This window comes from Electrona antarctica (assembly GCF_951216825.1).
Source record: "Electrona antarctica genome assembly, chromosome: 8".
NCBI lineage: Eukaryota > Metazoa > Chordata > Actinopteri > Myctophiformes > Myctophidae > Electrona > Electrona antarctica.
Genome location: NC_136789.1, coordinates 6,444,418 through 6,464,634, shown reverse-complemented (window position 1 = coordinate 6,464,634; position 20,217 = coordinate 6,444,418). Strand labels below are relative to the sequence as shown.

The 20,217-nt window shown below is 43.4% G+C and overlaps 1 protein-coding gene across 1 annotated transcript in view; it reads right to left on the bottom strand.

Moving 5' to 3' along the window:
- uvrag (UV radiation resistance associated gene) overlaps positions 1–20,217 on the bottom strand; it is a 113,161-nt gene that overhangs the window by 36,667 nt on the left and 56,277 nt on the right. Inside the window, exon 13 of the mRNA XM_079508619.1 lies at positions 9,233–9,308. Coding sequence (XP_079364745.1) covers positions 9,233–9,308 — 76 coding nt within the window. The remainder of the gene's footprint in view (positions 1–9,232; positions 9,309–20,217) is intronic.

Here is a 20,217-nt window from a genome sequence, read left to right as displayed (position 1 = left end):
AACAAATTTGATACCCCTGGCTTTAGTGACTGAGAGCTAATTGTTTGTGTCCACCCCCTCCTCCTACAAACGTAGAGATTTCATGTAGTGTTGGTTGTCATGTAATCAGGGCCACATGTGTGTTTCACAACAGCCTAGCCTAGTGGAGAACACAGGGAGTGAGTGAATGAGGCATATGGCAAGTCTCCAGATATAAGACTGCTGGGTTTCCCTTATAGCCAGCCACACTAACTTGCCTAATTTGCCGGAGTAGATGCAAAGTAATGGGCTTTAGCTATTGTGCCCCCTGTGGAGTGGAGTTCTGTAGCAACACTCTCACCTGTAGTGGGAGTGCACCCGCTTCGACTGTTATCAATGGACATGACCGCAGTTATCAGTTCGGATCAGTACGATTGTTTTCGACAAGTATGGGCATGCCTGCCGACTGATAAAAAGAAAACCGACAGGATTAAGGTTGGCGAACATGCGTCAATATTAGGACCGCGCTGCGACATGCTTGCGGTTAAGTTTAGGGGAGGGTATGAGGAGGCTTGTCGTTTTTAGTAGGCAGTAGACCAAAACGACAGGATTAAGGTTGGCGAACATGCCTTAATATTAGGACCGCGCTGAGACATGCTTGCGGTTAAGTTTAGGGGAGGGTATGAGGAGGCTTGTCATTTTCAGTAGGCTCCCAGCATGTCCAGTAGACCTGAATAGACAGATAAGATCGGTTAACGTGTCATCAACGCCAATCGCAGCCAGTAGGCTCCAGACGAGCCGATCAGCTAGATAAGATCGGCGTAATAAGTAACCTACTGGAAATTATCGGTTGATTTTCGGTCGAAACGGCTGGGGAGTACGCCGATACCACTCACTCATTAGTGTCTTGGGTGCTTCGACATTTGAATAATGCACAGGAAAACGAGTTTGGAGAAGTCGGTTTCAAGTATAGAGGCATTTCTGAAGTTCTCTACTGGCAAAGGCATTGGAAGTGCCAAAATAGGCGTCTTTGACCACCTGGAATCCAATGAACCCCAATCGGCCTCCTGATCCCAGCCCTTAGGACATCAAACATAAATAAAAGCAAAATTCTCTCACTACCACATCAAAGGAGTGCCCTCCTGCTGTGACCCTGATCCCTCGCCAGCTTCTCTGTATCATTTTCAAACACAGCCACATGGGGCAATTTAATAAGAGATGGACGGCTAATGTCTCTTACCCAGTCAGTCAGCAAATGAGACATTGAGCCAGTCAGCAAGCAGCCAGTCGCCTGGGTCTTCTGTAGAAACAGACTTGGTTTGCTTCAGTGAACCAGACATTGGACTTCCTACAGTATACAGTATACTATAGATGCATGGCAAGCCTAGAACAACCAAAGGAGCAAATTAAATCACAACGTTTGAATAAACCACAAACAAAATAATAATTATAGCTGCAAGCAGCGATAAAGCGGGACCAAGATAGAAGACAACAGAAAACAGAAAACAACAACCTTGCGGTCCAAGGGCAAGAGCTCTACTGACTGAGCTACACGGAGACAATCAGTTACTCCATTGTTAACAGGAAAATCATTCAGTGTTAGTTCAGCATAAGTACTCAAACTTTTAGAAATTAGCAGATCTACATGCTCATAACATGTCCCGGTACAGTACAGTACAGTACAGTACAGTACAGTACAGTACAGTACGGTACGGTACGGTACAGCACAGTACGGTACAGTACAGCACAGTATGGTACAGTACAGTATTACACTATTGCACTTATTACACTATTACACTATTGCACTTATTACACTAATTACACTATTACACTACTATTACACTACTATTACACTATTACACTTATTACACTATTACACTATTGCACTTATTACACTATTACACTATTACAAAATTAGACTTATTAAACTATTTCACTATTACAGTTACTAGTATCTCTATTATTGTGATGCCATGTCCTAGTGCCTGATGGGTCAAATGTAATATACTTCAATTTCTATAGTTGAGTCATCACAAAACTTGCAGCACACAATGCATACACCGAGTTGTCATTACCCGGATTTGAACACACAACCTTGTGGTCTGAAGACAAAAGCTCTACCGACTGAGCTATGCAGACAGTCAGTTGACTCATTCTAAACAGTAACATCATTCAGTATTCATATAGGTATTAGGTGCAGAAGAAGTAGTTTCACAAAACAGCAATTTTCATTGGCTCATAAAAACTTAATTTTTTCACTTAACAAAAATGTACTACGATTATTTGTCCGTATAGGTCCAAAGTTCACGTGTACAAGTTTTCGTGCATTTTGATCAAAGATCCTGGGAGCAGATACACTAACTGTTTTTCATATAATTCAAAATGGCGGGTGATCTAAAGGTCAGAGGTCAAAAGTCAGAGCACGAAAGTTGTTCGGCATGAGGAGACACATATGTGTATCAAAGTGTCATTGCCAACGGTCAAACGGTTCATGAGATATGCACGTTCAAAGTTTGCATTTTCAATTGAGTGCTATAGCGCCACCATTTGGCCAATCGTCATGGGCTTCGTATAGTCACCGTTTGGCATGGCCCTCTACCATGTTGACAAGTTTTGCGGAAAACCGACTGCACGGTTCAGCCAGAACAGCTATTTTTGGCGGAAGAAGAAGAAGGAGAAGGAGAAGAAAAATAAACACAAAAACAATAAGTGACCAAAGTCACTTCGTGACTTCTTGGTCCCTTAACAAGCCACAACTGAGACTCAGCCTGTTGGTAAATCTTATTAAAGAGAAAGAAAAGCCATTCTCAATTTTCTCATATGCTGGGGTCAACAATGTAGGCATTTCCTAATACAATCTTCAGTAAATTAACAAAAACCATACCAAGGTCAAGAGATTGGGAGTGAAACCAAGTGTCCATGATAAAGCATTCGGAAATGACAAGGTTAGCGAAACCCAATTAGACTTTTAAAAGCAGGAGGAAATCACATGTAGCATGACAGTGTTCCATGCTTTCATGCATTTCCCAGTGTTAAACTCCTAAAACTTGAACATGTGTGGTGCAAGATCTGAGGAACTAAGTGATCAGACACACAGGAGGGCCCAGTTTCATGCGGTGTGTGGAGATTCACCGTGTAAGGATTGGGAAGCTCTGTTTGTGGTGTATTCAATTATATCAATTGTGACATGTTTACCACTTCTACTGTTCTGAAACAATACTTAAATATCACAATCATCTGGAGTTTAGAACACTCATGTGGCGTTGTTTTCGAGACAACGCAGTAATGTGTCCTTAACGTTACCATATCCAGTCACACATGGAAGGAATAAGACAATGCTTTGGATAACGGTTGTGATTTCATCCTATAAGAATGCTGGGGATGTACTGTATTGATCTCAGTGCAAAGCACTATATTAAGACGAGATGCAAAGCAGGTGCACTTCCTCTGATTGCCTTCCTGTGCTGCTGGTTCTCAGCTACAGTCAATACTTTGTAGAAAAACAACGACCAGATGAGTGGAAATAGTGGCACTCCAAAATAGAAATGTATGACTTCTACTGTAGCTAGGGTTGACATTTTATTGGGATACTTCAGGCTGCTTACGCATTTCAGAATAGAGGCTTCATCAGAGCACCATGAACTAAAAGTGACCATAAGAAAGGTCCTACATTTCCAATACAGTGGATTTTTACCACAATTGTAACACCTTTTGTGTTCCAGGTCAATGAAAATAACCCCAATATTTTTTTAACACATCTTGCCTCCAAGATTACCAAGTGAAATTACATCTTCAGTGTTTGTGCAAAACTTTACAAGAACCCTATTGCAACACATCTAAATGAATATCAAAGCTCGATGAAGATACCAATGTTCCTTTATTAGCCAGATGCACAGAGGCAGAAACAGCTTGTGAGAAACAGTGTTGAGGGGACAGTAAAACAAAAATAAGTAGCAATGACATGACTAGAGTCAAACAATCAAAATTATTTTAACATTCCGGCAAAAATGAACTAAGAAAACAATAGAGCACCGAAGTCTGACGTCACTTTCAGTAGAGGGCGTCAGTCCCCAGGTTCATGTATTCTTTTATTTGCATTGTAATCTCCATAGGGGGATTTTAGGTCGCTTCATATAAGAACTGTGTTTGAAAAATAAACCGACCACCCCGGCCTTTCTGTCAGGAGAGTGGCTGTGCGTCATTAATGATTTCCATTCATATTTGATACAGCCAGTTTCTGGAGAAAATGGAATTAATGTTGCCGCAAAAGCCTTGAAACTACATACTGTATAAAATATAAAATAAACTTAATTAACATTCAGTTTCTGTTGTGCGACGGGCAGATGCAGCCACCCGCCTACCCGGAAATGTAGTCTCTGGGTTGTTTGGCTCGTTTCTAACGCTTATTTTGTTACTCTTTGGGTATATTTGTACATTTCCACCTTCAGTCGATGCTTCATATCCCTATGAGTGAAAAGGCTGGGGTGATCGGTTTATTTTTCAAACACAGTTCTTATATAAGGCGATCTAAAATCCCCCTATGGAGATTACAATGCAAATAAAAAGTGCACGAACCTGGGGTCTGACGCCCTCTACTGACAGTGACGTCAGGACTTCGGTGCTCTATTCTGCCTGCACAAAATGACAAATTAGGATATTTGGACAATTTGATAAAACTTTAAGAATATATCAGTTTATCATCTTTTTGTAGGCCTATGCATAGAAAATGCAATAGTTGCAATTCAATGCTTGCAACTATTAGTGGCCTTCTCAGTTTTAACGGCAGTTTGTGAGCCACAACAAATAAAGGAGATGCACACAAGTTATAGCAAAGAAAATGGCAAATTAATTACTAACCCAAGGAAAGCAATTAACAAAAGCGCTTTTGGGTGTGTCAGTCAGTGACGTGCAGGTGGGTGGATGTGGTAAATGTATGGTGTGGTGATGTTGTAAGCCAAAAGAACAAAAATGAGCGCATGGTCAAAGCAACAGTAATATAAGGGTCCATGGAGGAGAGACTCCATTGACTAGTAGTGGACAGCTTTTAAAGGCCTAGGGAACACTCTGACCGAGGTGTTCTCAGTCGAGCTGATGACCTTTCCGGCTGCATCCACCAGGAACCTGCAACAGATAAGAAGAGCAACAGCACAAGCCCTGGCGAATAGAGCCGGAGGTTCATCACACTCCCTGACCAAAACAGACATGGCCCTGCGTCAAATGGAATCTGAGCACCAGATTTATTTTTTAAACACTGTCTCTTTTCTAGTGTTAAGAGATCAAAGTGACTCCATACTAGCAACACCAGATGCAGCCCAGTAGAAACCTTGCCTTGAAGTGGACAGCATCAGCTTATCGAGTGATACATTTAAAACATAAAAGGCAGCACAGAAGCCTAAATCAATTGATCACAAGCACCTGTTTCACACAATATTTTCAGTTATATTAACCCTCTTATGGCCACCCTAATTAACAGTGGATTGTGCCTTCTACCTGCACTATTCATATGTTTAATTCATCATTTTAATGCCAATAGAAAAATCTGTGACATACACACTATATCTCATTTTAACACGGTAATCCTATAGTATTAGACACCGAGTCCTGATGGTGGCGGTAACTTCACCATTATGCCGATTTTGAGCGAATAGAGCGAATCTGGCGATGTCATTTCCGTTTCAACGGATCACAACATCCACTAGTTTTCTTCACTGTGTTACACAGTTAGATGTCCGGGATGCTAAGCTATCATCGTTTATTTTAATAACTAAGTCAAATTAAGCTCTAATCAAGCCCCAAATATCGCATTTTACGCAGCGATGCACATAAAGACTGCGCGCGTGCACGCAAGGATTTCGGACGGTTTTAGGTAGATTACATCGGCCGTTAGCCAAACTAGCCAAAAGTTGCTACATTTCGCTACATTAAGCCCCCGATTATAGGGAATAAAACGATTACATCATTTACGTCAAGGGTAATGAGGGATTTTTTTATTCATTACGTCAATAGCCATGAGGGGGTTAATTTTCTGTCACTTCCTACATGCGCCACAAACAAATAAGAGTCCAGATCGAGAGCTTTGGTTGCATTTGCTTGCCACTAAGCACAGTGATTTTAGCCTCGTTTTCTTTTGATACTCAAAACCCAGAAATAGTCAATGACTGGGCTGTTTATCCAGCAGCTTCTCCAACGGAGCTTTATGACAAAAACAAAACAAACTAGATAAAGTGCCCCTCGGGGCACAGGTCTCCACCAGGGCAGGTCAGGTTGTGGCCTCCTGGTGGCGCTATAACAGGCCAATGTGAAAAGGGTGGGATATATTCCTCAGCCTAGTAGGAAAGTCTGTGAAAGATTTCACGTAAATTGCACGGTGCGTTCATGAATTGAAGCTTTTTGTTCAAAACGGTCCAATCCTGCAAACTTTGAAATTTTAGCCAATTAGGATGAAATATGCACACACACTCACACACGGACAGACTCACGGACGGAGTGCAAAACATACTCTCTCCCCATGCCTTCGGCCTGGTGGAGACAACAACGATTGGAAGCAAGTGGTTGAATAGTATTGACACAAGTGTGAAAAGACGAGCATCCCTTCTATCTGCCTAATCACATCTTAGTACTGTAATTCAACCCTAACCCTGGCTACTAGCGATGGGTATTTCCACACTAGGTACCGCTGGTATATAAAAGGCGACCAGCACACTGGCAACTCCCCTGAAACTACAGATGTTCCCCCGGGGCAACTGCTCCAACCAACCACACTCACCACAACACTACTGTACCAACATGAAACCCAAAGAGGATACGTTGTGGAACCTAGCAGCGGATAATACCAGAAATGACAGATCTCTTACAAATTACAAGCATCCTCTTTGGCACAGGCACAGGGGCAACGAAATGAACACTACTCAAATAAACTCTGGGTAAAGTTTGGAAAAAACTGAAGGCCAAACACGAGTCCACAATTTGTCACCATTGGAGAAGAGAAACGGATGAGACAACACTTTGTCATGACTCGGCACAAGAGCCACGACAAATACAATATGAACACGATTTATAACAAAGAAAATGCCAAATTTATATTACTAACCACATAAGTAATTAACACAAGTGCTCTGGGGTTTATCAGTCCATGAAGTAGTGTAGATGGGCAGTTGAGTGAAAATGTATGGTGTGTGCTCGTAAGCCAAAATGAAGATTTAGATTAAAATATGACTATATATATATATATATATATATATATATATATATATATAGTTGCTGCGAGAGTGAGGTCTAGCCAACACCAACTCGGGATTCCTGGCTCGCTGCCCTCCACAAATATATATATATATATATATATATATATGGCCTCTGCTGGAGGAACTGCGTACTGCATACATACTGTACTGTATAGTAACACATCAGACATGCATATTATTGAGCAAACACTGGAGTTTAAATGGGGATCTGAATAAATAATAATATAAATAATGGGGAGTGCAGAGGAGAAGACAGAAACTTTCCATGGTTCATCAAGGACGAGGTACAGGAGCACCTGCTGTGTTCTCATTCATTCTCATGGACTACTGTTTGTGAGGTACAGGGCAGCTACAGTCAATTTGATTTGTATAACATTTCCAGTAGTATTTCAAGATAAGACTGCCTCACAACTGTCTAGAGATTCCCTAGTTACCCCACATGTTAAAGAAAGTTATGGAAGAATGCAATTCATTTAACATCTGGGAGGGATGAAGGGAGTTAAAATGTCTTTGAGGTTCACAGCAACAAGTTTTGCCAGGTCTTAAAAAGGTGGTTACAAGTCAAGTCAAAGTGGTGAAAACACAGGCATACATTACGAACACAAGAGTGTGTGTGTGTGTGTGTGTGTGTGTGTGTGTGTGTGTGTGTGTGTGTGTGTGTGTGTGAGTGTGCGTGTGTGTATTTGACAGTTACTACAGTGTGGTAAAGTCCATCAAATGACACCATCCTAAGCAGTTCTTTCCAAGCTAATATTTCGCGTCTGGCTTGGCAGCACAGAGGGTGACCAACAGTGATGGAATGACTGTCAGATTAAATTTGGGTTTGGTGTTACTCACCACTGCATGAAAGTGCCAGGCAATAAGTCTATGAATTCCTGGCTATGTGCAATCTGAACCTCTCTTATATCATTATAATCCAACATTGAGGGAAAAAAATCGCCTTCATTTAACATTCATTACATGCAAGACATTTTTTTATGAATTATGAATAAAAAACTATACTTGACAACCAGTAAATCCAGAGATCATTCAAAACACAGCAGGCCCCTTTTCCCCGTCCCCTTTAACGTTATTTTCTTTCGCTGTCAAAAATGTTTTCCTATCTTTCTCACTTTCGTGTTCTTGGACTGGTGGGAAGATGGCAGATTAGGTTATTGGCTAGCAGCTTGTGGTCCAGTAGTATTACAACTTAAACCTCCCAAAGTGCAGTTCAGCTCCAAACCATCCACCTGCTAGTGCTAATTGCCCCGTCTAATTCACTAGAGAGGCCCTTCATTCCACAAACTCACTGGTGGACTAGGGAGAAAGACATTGGAATGGAAATTGTTCAAATCAATAGTAATGTCTGCGGAGAGCATGGAGACTGACACCCAGGTCACCACATTAGGTGTGCACAGATAGGTCAGGAGTTCAACCGTGCCCTGAGGCTTGTGTGTGTGAGTGTGTGTGAGTGTGTGTGTGTGTGCGCGCGCACGGGCGCGCGTGTGTGCACGGGCGAGTGTGTGTGCACGGGCGCGCGTGCGTTTGAAAGGTGAATATCATAGAGAGAGAAAACAATTTGATTTAAATTTAATTTAGTGTGCAAAATGAAAAACACAACCTAAACACAATGTACAGTATTTATGTTTCTCCAAATACTGTCTCCAGAGGGATGTACTGTAAATGATCTAAGAAAAACTCAGCATCTGATCCCACATCAGTCCTATCACCATGACCATCACTTCTTACTGTATGTTGTACCCTAAAGTGAAGCCATACATTTGTGTGCACATTCCTCTGTGTGGGTGTTTCCATTTCAAAGTTCTACATGTTTCAGTATATAACTAATATTAATAACTACTACATGACATCTGTAAAGAAAAAGAAAAAACATTTGCTGTACATGGGTGAATTTAAAGATTTTTCTTCCAGAACTGGATGATTTTTCCATAATATTGAGATTCTTGAATTGTCAAAATAATTTCGATGCCTTTCCAAACGTCCCGAACCTCTGAAGGGAGGATGTGTGCAACAGATATATGTTCACACGTTACCTGGGCAATATTCTTGTTGAGCAAGTAGACCCCGTATTCAAAATGAAACCGCTCTCCTCTGGGGTACAGGGGAAATCTGTAAAAGACAAAGAGAAAACAATAACCCTGAAGTCACACACAAACCGTGGTTTACCAATGGAGTGCAAAAGAAAAAATAAATATAAACAGGCTTTATGTTTTAAACAAGTGTGGAGGTCCTACACTGCAGTAAGAAGAAACATTCAAAGATCAACTAACATTTCAAAGAAATAAGAAGCATACAGATTGGGCCTTTTGAAAATATCATATTGATTAACTCCTGGGATTTGAAATGTTTTGCATTCCTTGAAAATTCAACCCTCGGAGACTTAACCCAATCTGTCTCTTTCTGGCTCTGTAATTGGATGAATTCCTCCGTTGTTGACAGTTTCCGTTTCTGTAGCCAGCAGCATTTACAGTCTGTAACACTTGCAGATGCTTGTGGAAGGCCATTCTGGGGTCTGTGATCCCATACCACAGCCTCCACCTCCCCATTTCGGTTAATCGGCAATATCAAACGGGAGCGGAAGGAGCCGAAAAGCCCTGTCCACCCGCTTCACGCTACGGAACAAAGAAAACGTTTCTCCCTCTGAGTGGTGGGAAAGTCCCATTGGAACTGGTCTGATGTCTTAGTTAGGGACTGATGATGCTTATGGGAATGATAGCCTCGAGTATCAGCAGAATGCTGACACTCCGGGCAGGAAAGTTCTCATCGCTGCCAGGATTTAAAGGCTGGACTCGTGTCATTATGTACTCATGTCTGCTCGTCCCCCACTGATGAGGATGTGCTGGGGACCAGCTCCATGCCCTGCGCTTGGCTTCAGTCTGACAGCACACTCAAACTCATGCACATTATTAATAAAAGTCTCTGTACGTCTGTATACGTCTGTCTGTACGCACGCGTGTACGGCTGTAATCCGTACCCCACCGACTTCAAATTCGACACACGCGTTCCACACCCCCACAGGGAGTGCAGTGCCCACTGCTGCCCAGTGTCGAGTCGGTCGGACCCACGGTTGTCCAGAAAGGGACACAGAGAGACAGATCCAGAAATCTCCATATATGGGCATAAAATGGACACAGACAGGTATTGCATAGCCGGGTGGGGCATGGATCTCGTTACAGACTTGGTGCTCTACAGCCGGGCACCGGTCTAGTTATGAATAATGACACAAAAAGCCCAAAACCAGGCATTAAGTACACAAGTGCAAACATACAACATCTCAGCAGAAATGTATGTAATAATGAAAAAAACGTGTAACGATAAAAAAAAATTATGATTATATCATTGAGGTGCGTTCCCGCCGAAATATTTGTTGGCACGATTCCATAAAAAGTCAATGCAAAGAAACGACTTGCATCGAGTGGAGTGAACGAACGAGGCAAACGGGTCCACGCACGAACCGTTCCATCGCCTAGGTATCTTCTCTCCAGCTGGAAACTGAGGCGACGTTCGCTTCCCCTTAAACAATGCTGACCAGCGAAGTGATTCAGGCAACCAGAAATGCATTTGATCTTTTGGTGCCATACATTACATACCTTTAACAGAATACACTGTAATACATCAATTCATAATAAACTGACAGGAAAATATAGAAAACATAGGCTTATCCATTTTGTTCTTCAATAGAAACTGAATTCAATAGCAATCGTTTGAAATACAGCAATCCTTTCTTCCTCACACTAAAAAAAATGTGTTTCTCTTTAAAATATGAATATGAATAAAGTGAAATAATGACTGAACATGGCATTTTTCAAATCTTACATTTCTCCCGCACTGTTTTCATACTAAGGTTTCTGCTGAGTGAATGGACCAAAGCCATTTCTCCTTGCACTTGTTTGACACAAACTTTCGAAATCCTTTGAAGATCAAGCCTGTCTGCTCTTTCCTGGTGTACTGTATGTGAAGGACAATATAATACAGTACAATGTGGTAATAATCTCCCCATAAAAAAGAACTAGATCTGTCTCTCCAACATTACTGTTTGTTAGCTCAGGACAATGAGCACAGAAATATGATGCATAGAAATGACATTTCATCGAATGCCAATGCCCTTCGGAACGATGCCTGTTGGGAACCTCAGTGGTTATAAACCACTGTCAGTCTCCATTGAAGCTGATCATTCGTTCGGTTCTCGAAGGACAGACGCCACTCAGAGATTTGGCGAAAATCAACCATTGATTTGCTGGGGGAAACTCATAATTATGTTTGACCAAGGTCACCATCTTCTGTTAATCCGGTGTGGTAGCCAAGTATGGACCCTTCAACTCTCTTACTGTGACCTGGCATGGATGGGTCGTCTTGGAACATACAGTACAGTTAGGAACTTCCCGTTTACACACAGGGTTACAACGTGACAGCACTCTGGTGTCAGTTGGGAGACTAAACTAATAACATTGTGGGATACCTTAACACTTTGACTCCTGAACACGAGTTACACAAGTTAATTGACTGTAGAACAGCTTCCCTCCCGTTCAGGAGTTACACGAGTTATGTTTTCATTGTTTAATCCGCGTTTTTAATACATTTTAAGTCATACAGGGATTCCACCAGACAGAGTGGGATAGGTGACGCATTTTGATGTCATCATCGCAAAAACATCCGTCACTCTGGTGTGTAAAAGCTTATGGGAAATTGAGGCCCAATGCATTACAATGGTGGCGCTTTCCTCCTCTGCTCTGTTGTTGTGATCGCCACTTTGGAATATTTTTTAACACTACGACAAGCGATTATACCGTTTTAAAGTGGATTAGCAACTATGAACTCAGCGCAGTGGCTCTTCAAAGGTTAGTGAAAACACGGCAGGGAGATCTTGGAACACGATTGTTTAATCACAGCATTAAAACTGTTAAATATGTATATTTTTTATTGTTGAATGTGAATGATAGATAATTGTTGTACTGTCTGCTGCTATAATAGATACAATGTCAGCATATACTTATCCGGTTATCCGGAGGCAACGGTTCCAGCAGAGAATCCCAGACTTCCCTTTCGTGAGCAACATTAGCTGCTTCTGACTGGGGGATCGTGAAGCGTTCCAAGGCCAACGTGGAGATGTAAGCCCCCATATGGTCCTTGGACTGCCCCGTGATCTCTTTCCAGCTGGATGTGCATGGAAATAGAGGGGTATCTATATGATATGCCTGAACCACCTCAACTGTCTCCTTTCCACGTAAAGGAGCAGTGGTATTTCCAAGTCCTTCTCATAGGACTGAGCCTCTTGACATAACTAATGGACTATTCATACTCAGTTTTAGGTGATAAGGTGACCACCGTAAACTACAACATGATGTCACGCTGCGGTGATAAGTGACTCTCCCCAACACATCTCTGTTTTTACTAACCACCGGTGGTCACCTTATCACCTAGCTCTGGTCCATAGCATTAAGGACTTTTCCTTAAGGCTAAGTTACTCTCGACTTCCTGCCACCGCATGAAGACTGCACAATCTGTCGACGAATAAAAATAATGATTTCGTACTCACCAATACAAAGACGGTTTTGTGGCGGCGAAAGCGTACTTTCCCTAGTGGATGTACTCTGAGCCCCCCCACCATACGTATAAACTGCACTTTTTGTCCAGAAAAGATTCTTTTTCACAGGGAATAAAGATAGCTTGATGAAGGCCGCATAGGCCGAAACATTGCTGTTTCCCTATTAAAGTTGGTTCACTGCATTTGAAGACAGTGTGCGGGTGTTTGTTTCTTTTTCATTGTCGGGCACCGTACCCTCTCGCCTACGCACCTGTTGCCTGTAGGTGTGCAAAAGCTTTGCTTTTTATTTTCAAGTTGAGAGTAACAGCCTTAAAGAGAAGTCCACAAGGCTTGGACCAGAGCTACCTATCACCTAAAACTGGAGTATGAATAGGCCTTTAGACCTTCTTTGAGCTGCTTGTTCGCTATCTATCTATCTTCTATTCACACACACACACACACACACACACACACACACACACACACACACACACACACACACACACACACACACACACACACACACACACACACACACACACACACACACACACACACACACACACACACACACACACACACACACACACAATGAACATCGACACTTAAGTGTGGCAGCGAGGGAAATAAGCCATTAATAGCTGGTGTTAATGCTGCTGGTGGAATGAATTGCAATACCATGAGGTAACCGCTGCTGGCAGGAGGACAGGAAGACACCATAGGTTTAAAAGGCCACACAGCCAGACACTTGTTTGGCGCTCTTGCAGCATATCCCGCCATGTCAGGCCCCATGGATAACACTGCAACATGCCAGAGGTCATATCTCAGCACCAGGAAATAACTAACAGGGAGGGGGAAGAACAACACGACAGGCGTTCCCGCTGGCATTCCCGTCCGATATCTCCTCCAGCGAGAGCAGATAGGAGGTTGTTTGCTGATGAACACGCATTGAAAAAAGGAAAACAGAAACACTTCCAACACACACACGGATACATGCACACACACGGATACATGCACACACACGGATACATGCACACACAAGCACGTTACAGCACTAGGCACAAGCAAGCAGGCAGTTGGTCCGTCACGGCGGGGTGATTAATGACCGCTGTCCAGTGTGTCTGAAATCACACTGGTGAGACTCCGGTTCACCAAACACGAGGAATTCCACCCGGGGACGTCCAGTAAAGTCAAATATATTATTACACACCAGCAGGGAAGAGAGAGAGAAGAGGAGGGGGGCAATGAAGAAGAAGGGGGTATGGAGAGGAAGGGGAAGAAACAGCGCGAGGGAGTGAACTAATAAACAGGAGGAACGACACCGCACACAAGAATGCAAACGTTTTTGTACTGTACAGTATGTGCGTGTGTGTATGTGAAGAGAGAGAGAGAGAGAGAAGAGAAAAATGGGAGCAGAGAAGAACTTGGAGCGGAAGGCAGCCTCTCTTTTATCACTTGGCTGGTGCCGGCAGCTTGAGCGTGAGCTGCAGCGCTCCGTTACACAAAGCAGGATCAAATGGATTACAGCCAGCGCTGGGGCGCAAATCACTACCATGTCTGTCCACAGACAGAATGGGACCGACACACACACACAAACACACGCACGCGCACACACCAGGAGCACCACTCATGGTACTGATGCTGCTCTTCTGTTTTTTTATTTTTCCATTCTTCTTTGTTTTTGTTCTTTTTGTCCAGTATTTTGTGTTTGACTCTGTTTTGCATTAAAATGATAATGATCCATCATGTTTTTGTTTTGTTTTTGTGTAACAGCAAGGTCACGCTTCTCGCCTCTCCTACAGAATAGGGTTACTTTTGCTCTAGCCTTGCGTAGCCAGACGATCAGAGATCACCGCCTACTAATATGTCTGGGGAAATCTAAATTCAGTACAGGGGCTCAAACAGTGGCGAGGATGTCCACTAACAAAATGATGCCCACTCCTTTGAAAACAAATAATATTGCTGTCCCAATATGAAGGATCTCCCTTTGCATCGGTTCTGCAATGCTTTTTTTTTTCTCCACTCAGTTTTAGTCTATACATTGAATTCAGATGTCACCACATGTATCGTTATCTCTGACCTCTGATTGGCTGGTTACACAAGACTCTTTATTTCATTTTATTTTATTTTAATGCAAGAAAAACAAAGAATAACTCCCACACAGGTTCACCAGACATGCTTTCTACACTCTCCCCCAAACGGACCTTCCCTTTCCTTCAACACATTCTCTCCTGCTCCCCCTCGGAGGCTGCTCTGTTGAAGGCTCTGTCCATGAGACCAACGCAGCTGAGGGGACATGATGAGCACCGTGATCAACACCGCCATCCAATGGAGCATCCATCTAAAAGACGGATCATTCAAAGATGAAATCCACTTTCATCAAAATAATATTTCAATCCCCCGTGCAATTTGAGCCGGACAAAGAGATGAAACATAACAGTGACTGGATAGCATAGAAGAAAACCATCTCGCTCTCTTTTTAAAAAAAAATTAAAATTCCCCCACTGATTTTTCTTCCCGTCTATGCTTTGCAGCAATCACCCCATGGGGCAGTTAAACGTGTGAGAGCTGGCTGTGCATGTAGACATAACTTCATAATTAATAAGTGGGAGGTAATGGGAGGGAACTTGCTGTGTGTTGTTAAAAAAGAAAATGCAGCATCAGGGCAAAAAGCCCCGAATGTTTAGAACATGGCCCTGGGGCTCCCATGTGTATCTCTCACCAGCCCTTTAGTGTCTAACAACCCCTGCTACTCACAAACACCTATAGAATATGAAGAGATATATCACGAAAAGGAAGAGGCCATTAATTAAGGGACGTTGGTGCATGCATCCCTGTTCCGTCTATCTTCCATTCTTTATTCCCACCATCCCCTCCTGTTAATGATGTTTGCTTTTTGTTTTGTTCTAATCCTAAAGCAACAGCCCTTTTTGCACAGAGTAAATCAGCCCCAGTTTCTACGGAAATCTGGTGAGTTTCACTGCAGGGGCGTCCTGGCAGGTGACAACAACGCATGACGTGTTTCACTGCAGGGGCGTCCTGGCAGGTGACAACAACGCATGACGTGTTTCACTGCAGGGGCGTCCTGGCAGGTGACAACAACGCATGACGTGTTTCACTGCAGGGGCGTCCTGGCAGGTGACAACAACGCATGACGTGTTTCACTGCAGGGGCGTCCTGGCAGGTGACAACAACGCATGGCGTGTTTCACTGCAGGGGCGTCCTGGCAGGTGACAACAACGCATGACGTGTTTCACTGCAGGGGCGTCCTGGCAGGTGACAACAACGCATGGCGTGTTTCACTGCAGGGGCGTCCTGGCAGGTGACAACAACGCATGACGTGTTTCACTGCAGGGGCGTCCTGGCAGGTGACAACAACGCATGGCGTGTTTCACTGCAGGGGCGTCCTGGCAGGTGACAACAACGCATGACGTGTTTTATGACCACTGGTTAAAGTGGCAACATTCACGTTCACATTTACTGTACTGCGGGCCGGCTATTTGTGAGGAAGGGCGGGGGGTACTGTGGTCCAAAGACCACAGTTCAAAAAATCTAGAGACGGCTTGTTGTACTGTATGTGTTTGGGTTTGTAAACGCCGGTCGCCCCGAGGTACTGGTGAAAACATACAATGTGGTTGCTGGTGTCGGGAAACGATGACAGAGTCAAAATGGAGGGCAGCGAGGCCAGCCGAGTCTTGCTTTTAGACTTAAAATGGCTGTCCTCTCCAGAAAGGTATTAAAGCTATTAAAGAAACCAGGACTGAAAGTCCCAGGGTACTCCTTGTGCAGACTATACAGCATATGTACTGTATGTTTAGTGTATTTTATAGTAAAACACCTCTCTCTGCCCCTAGGGTCATTGTACTAAGTGCTAGGAGTGTAAAGGAGGACATGACTGTGCAGGTGGGTGGTCGAGTCCAGTCTTAATCTATGTCCTTGAAAATATGCTGGAAATATTCCCATTGACTGGCTGACCTGCTGCAATGTATACAGTCCCAGGATCTGCACATGTGCCGGAGTGCCTGTTTAGACATCTTAATTAATACAAAAAAAAAAGAAAAGAAAGAAACAGATCTGGTTCATATGAAGTAAAGGAAGCTTTGGCCAGCACTTTACGTCCCTGGTCGGAGGTAAAGGTACATGGGGCGAGGGGTTGACCAGGAGTTTCACAATGTCTTTAATGTGCGATTTCAAACAGCATGGTGGGACCATAAATCATCTGGGTCTGCTTTTAAAAAACACCTGCATTGCAACTGTCTGGGCACTAATGGCAGCAGTTACTATATAAATCACAGCGAGCTGTAATTTCCAATATCTGAGAAATGATTACACTGAGCATCTGTCAGTGAATGCTATTTTAATGACCGCTGCTGCACTTACGGCCCCCGGACAAAAAACTGTAACGCCGTCTCGGTGTGTGCCGTTAAAAGTGTCTCCTGAGTGATGTGGCGGTTGCTCACTCTGTCGCCTTGGGTTTTCATCAGTGCTCTTAAGAATATCCAGTGGTCCTGGTTTTTCTCATCATCTCGTCTTCTCTCCCTCACTGTTTTTCCTGTGTATTTTTGTATTTTTTGTTTTTATTTTTTTTCCTCCATTTTCCGCTATTGTTTTAATGTTAAGCAGAACAGAGGAAACAATCTGGGCTTGGTTTGACCATCACACTCCATAGTTTTCCCAGGCAGGCTCATATTTATCAAAGACTATGACTTCGTCCCAGATGCATTCTTTTATGAAGCTGCCGCTAACCCTGCTCTCAAATCGGACTGATCAAAACAACAATTTTGACTGTTTAAACCTCATGGCAATCTTGCATTGTTAAACATCTTACTTCTCCATGAGTCTATCAACACTAGAGAGTAGAGACAAAGTGCTAGTACTGGCAACAACGCGTTGCCCGAACAACAATTTTTTAACTCATCTGTGTGCAAGTATAAAATACAATTTGATGTTCCGCGCTAGCAGAGCCATTCCATTCAATCTACAGCATCCTTTTGAAAGGCATTCAAGGCAGATGCTTCTTGTTATCCCTTTTAACAAAGTATGGACAAAGACCGGTCAAAAACGTTGTGCAACGGCACGACTCCAAGATGAAGGAGCGTTTATGAAACCAACCTGCCCACCCAAACATGAAGCCTTCACTCTATCAAAAATGTTTAATTCTTGCTATTCTTCTCCTGGGATGATAGTATATAAACAGAGAAAAGCAAGCTCTAACTCTTCATCATGTCCACTACAATGAACAATGTGGGGAGGACATCAAATGTCCACCACAATGAACAATGTGGGCAGGACTTCAAAAACGGACCCAATTTTTTTTTAAAGAGAAGCTCCTCAAATACAGCAAACAATAATTATTAATATTCTTCGGCAGTGCTTTAAAAGCAAAGGAACACTAAAATGGCTAGTCAGAAACACGCAAACACACAATAAATGCGTTTCAGAGACTAGGCCAGTAAGGTCGAAACATAGGCGGAAATGACAAGGAGAGTCTCGATAAATAGCACCAAACAGGTACAGATTGCAACACATTTATGTACAGCCATTCATTGAGTCTTTTTTTAACCTTTAATTGTTTGTACAACATGTAACATTGATATATACCGGAATCGAATCCAACTCTGCTATGTACTGTATGCGAGTCCACATTCTGAGCCTGCATTCTGTGTCATGTCTCACTGAGCAGTTCATGCAACCTGCCCAGGCCTACAGCCCTTCTCCCCATGGCTGCAGTGACCCTAGAAGAGGAGGGGCACCCCTCTTCTGCTGCCCACATGGTCCATGTTAAGAAACGTGAAATGGCTGAAGCTCCGGAACAATAACCTCCTTCCTTTGAGAGTGCAGGTTCCTCTACTCTCAACCTGGCCTCCCTCCTTGCCTTGGCACACACGTGGACTTACCTCCACCAACAGGGCCTTTGTACTTGATCCACACAGTGATGTGTAAATCCCCACAAATGCCCATTTTTCCTTCAGCCCGTGATAAATAAAAACGAGGAGTAAAAAAAAGAGATTGGCTTTAATACCTCTGTAAAAAAAAACAAAAAAAATTGTATGAGGCGGCGCTTGCTTTTTAATGGCCACGCTCTGGTCTCAATCATACAGTGGACATCTGGATCGCATCTCCCCTGTTCTCCCCCATGCAATCAGACACAGTGGAACTGCGCTCTCCGCAGGACAAAATGTGGGCGCAACATGTCGTCAGAGACCATTGCGTTCAGAGAATGTCTTTGACAGGGAGGGGGACGCTCTTCTGAAGGGTGCTTTACACTTAGTTGCGCGCCGGTGTAGCACACCGTATTGTCGATATACAAGCTCACAACACGTTGCACTGCAACGTGTTATAGGCTTGTAGATCTTCTATTTTTTGTGCGTGACATGGCACGCGGCCAAGTAAAAATCAGGCATAAAATCCTAAATATACTGTAGCTACGCTGAAGTTAGGCCAAGTGCCAAAAAAAGAGAAGTGTTCTCCGCCTTGCTCTCAAATATTCTTACTAGGCCCCGTTCCAAACGCTGGCCGTTACCCAAGTGATATACGAAGCGATAACAGTCGGATCAATGTGCATGTTGATTAGTTTTGCAGTGGCAAAATTGCCTCCTACACTGTATGTGGTGCGAGTAAGCCACAGGTCCACCACGAGTGAGAGCAATACATAAGTATTAACCTCACTCAAAAGGTCAGACTCATTCATATGTCTCACGCTGCACTAAAGGCCAAAACACTAGTTAGAATCCCATTAACAAGGTCTTAAAAAAACAAATCTTCACAGTGGGAATAGGAAATCCGTATCCGTGCTCAACTACAGTATTCGTAATTATTGTTGGCTCTATATAGGATTTACAGGGCACAGTTATTGAACTACTATAATATGGTTGAGGCACATTAAGTGTTACAACCACTGAATAGAGATATCCTGGGCTTTATCAAGCGCTGATGCATCTGGAGTTAGCCACATGCAAGTACACCGATAAAATGTCCACCACACTACTTCACAAAAACCAAATAGTCCTGATATCTATTATCGTTCTGCTGGCAGGGAGACAAAAACGGAGAAGAAATCAAACCCCCAAAATGTTCCTATGCTCATGCTACCATGGATGATGGATTGACTGCCTGCTAATACAGCCACACTTTGAGGTACCGCTCCCCAGCCACCCCACTTATCACCATTGGCTGCCTCTTTCCAACGCTTTAATCCGCCCTTTTGTACACTTTTTGAACGGCGACTAGTTGCTTCACATCTTGCCACACATCATTTTGCAGTGGGTCTGCTGCCCGCCAGGGCCTAGGGAGTCATAAACATGGGGGTGAGGAGAGGTGAGAGGTCATTGGCATCTTTGGTCCTGCTCAGGGACACGTAAAAGAACTGACTGCATAACCCCTCCCCATCCGCATCCCATCCTGGCCCAGCACCCACACATCCTGCTGGTTTATTTTCTCTAACCAACCTGGTGTAAATATCCTGCATCAAGGCGCTGGGAATGCGTGCGGCGC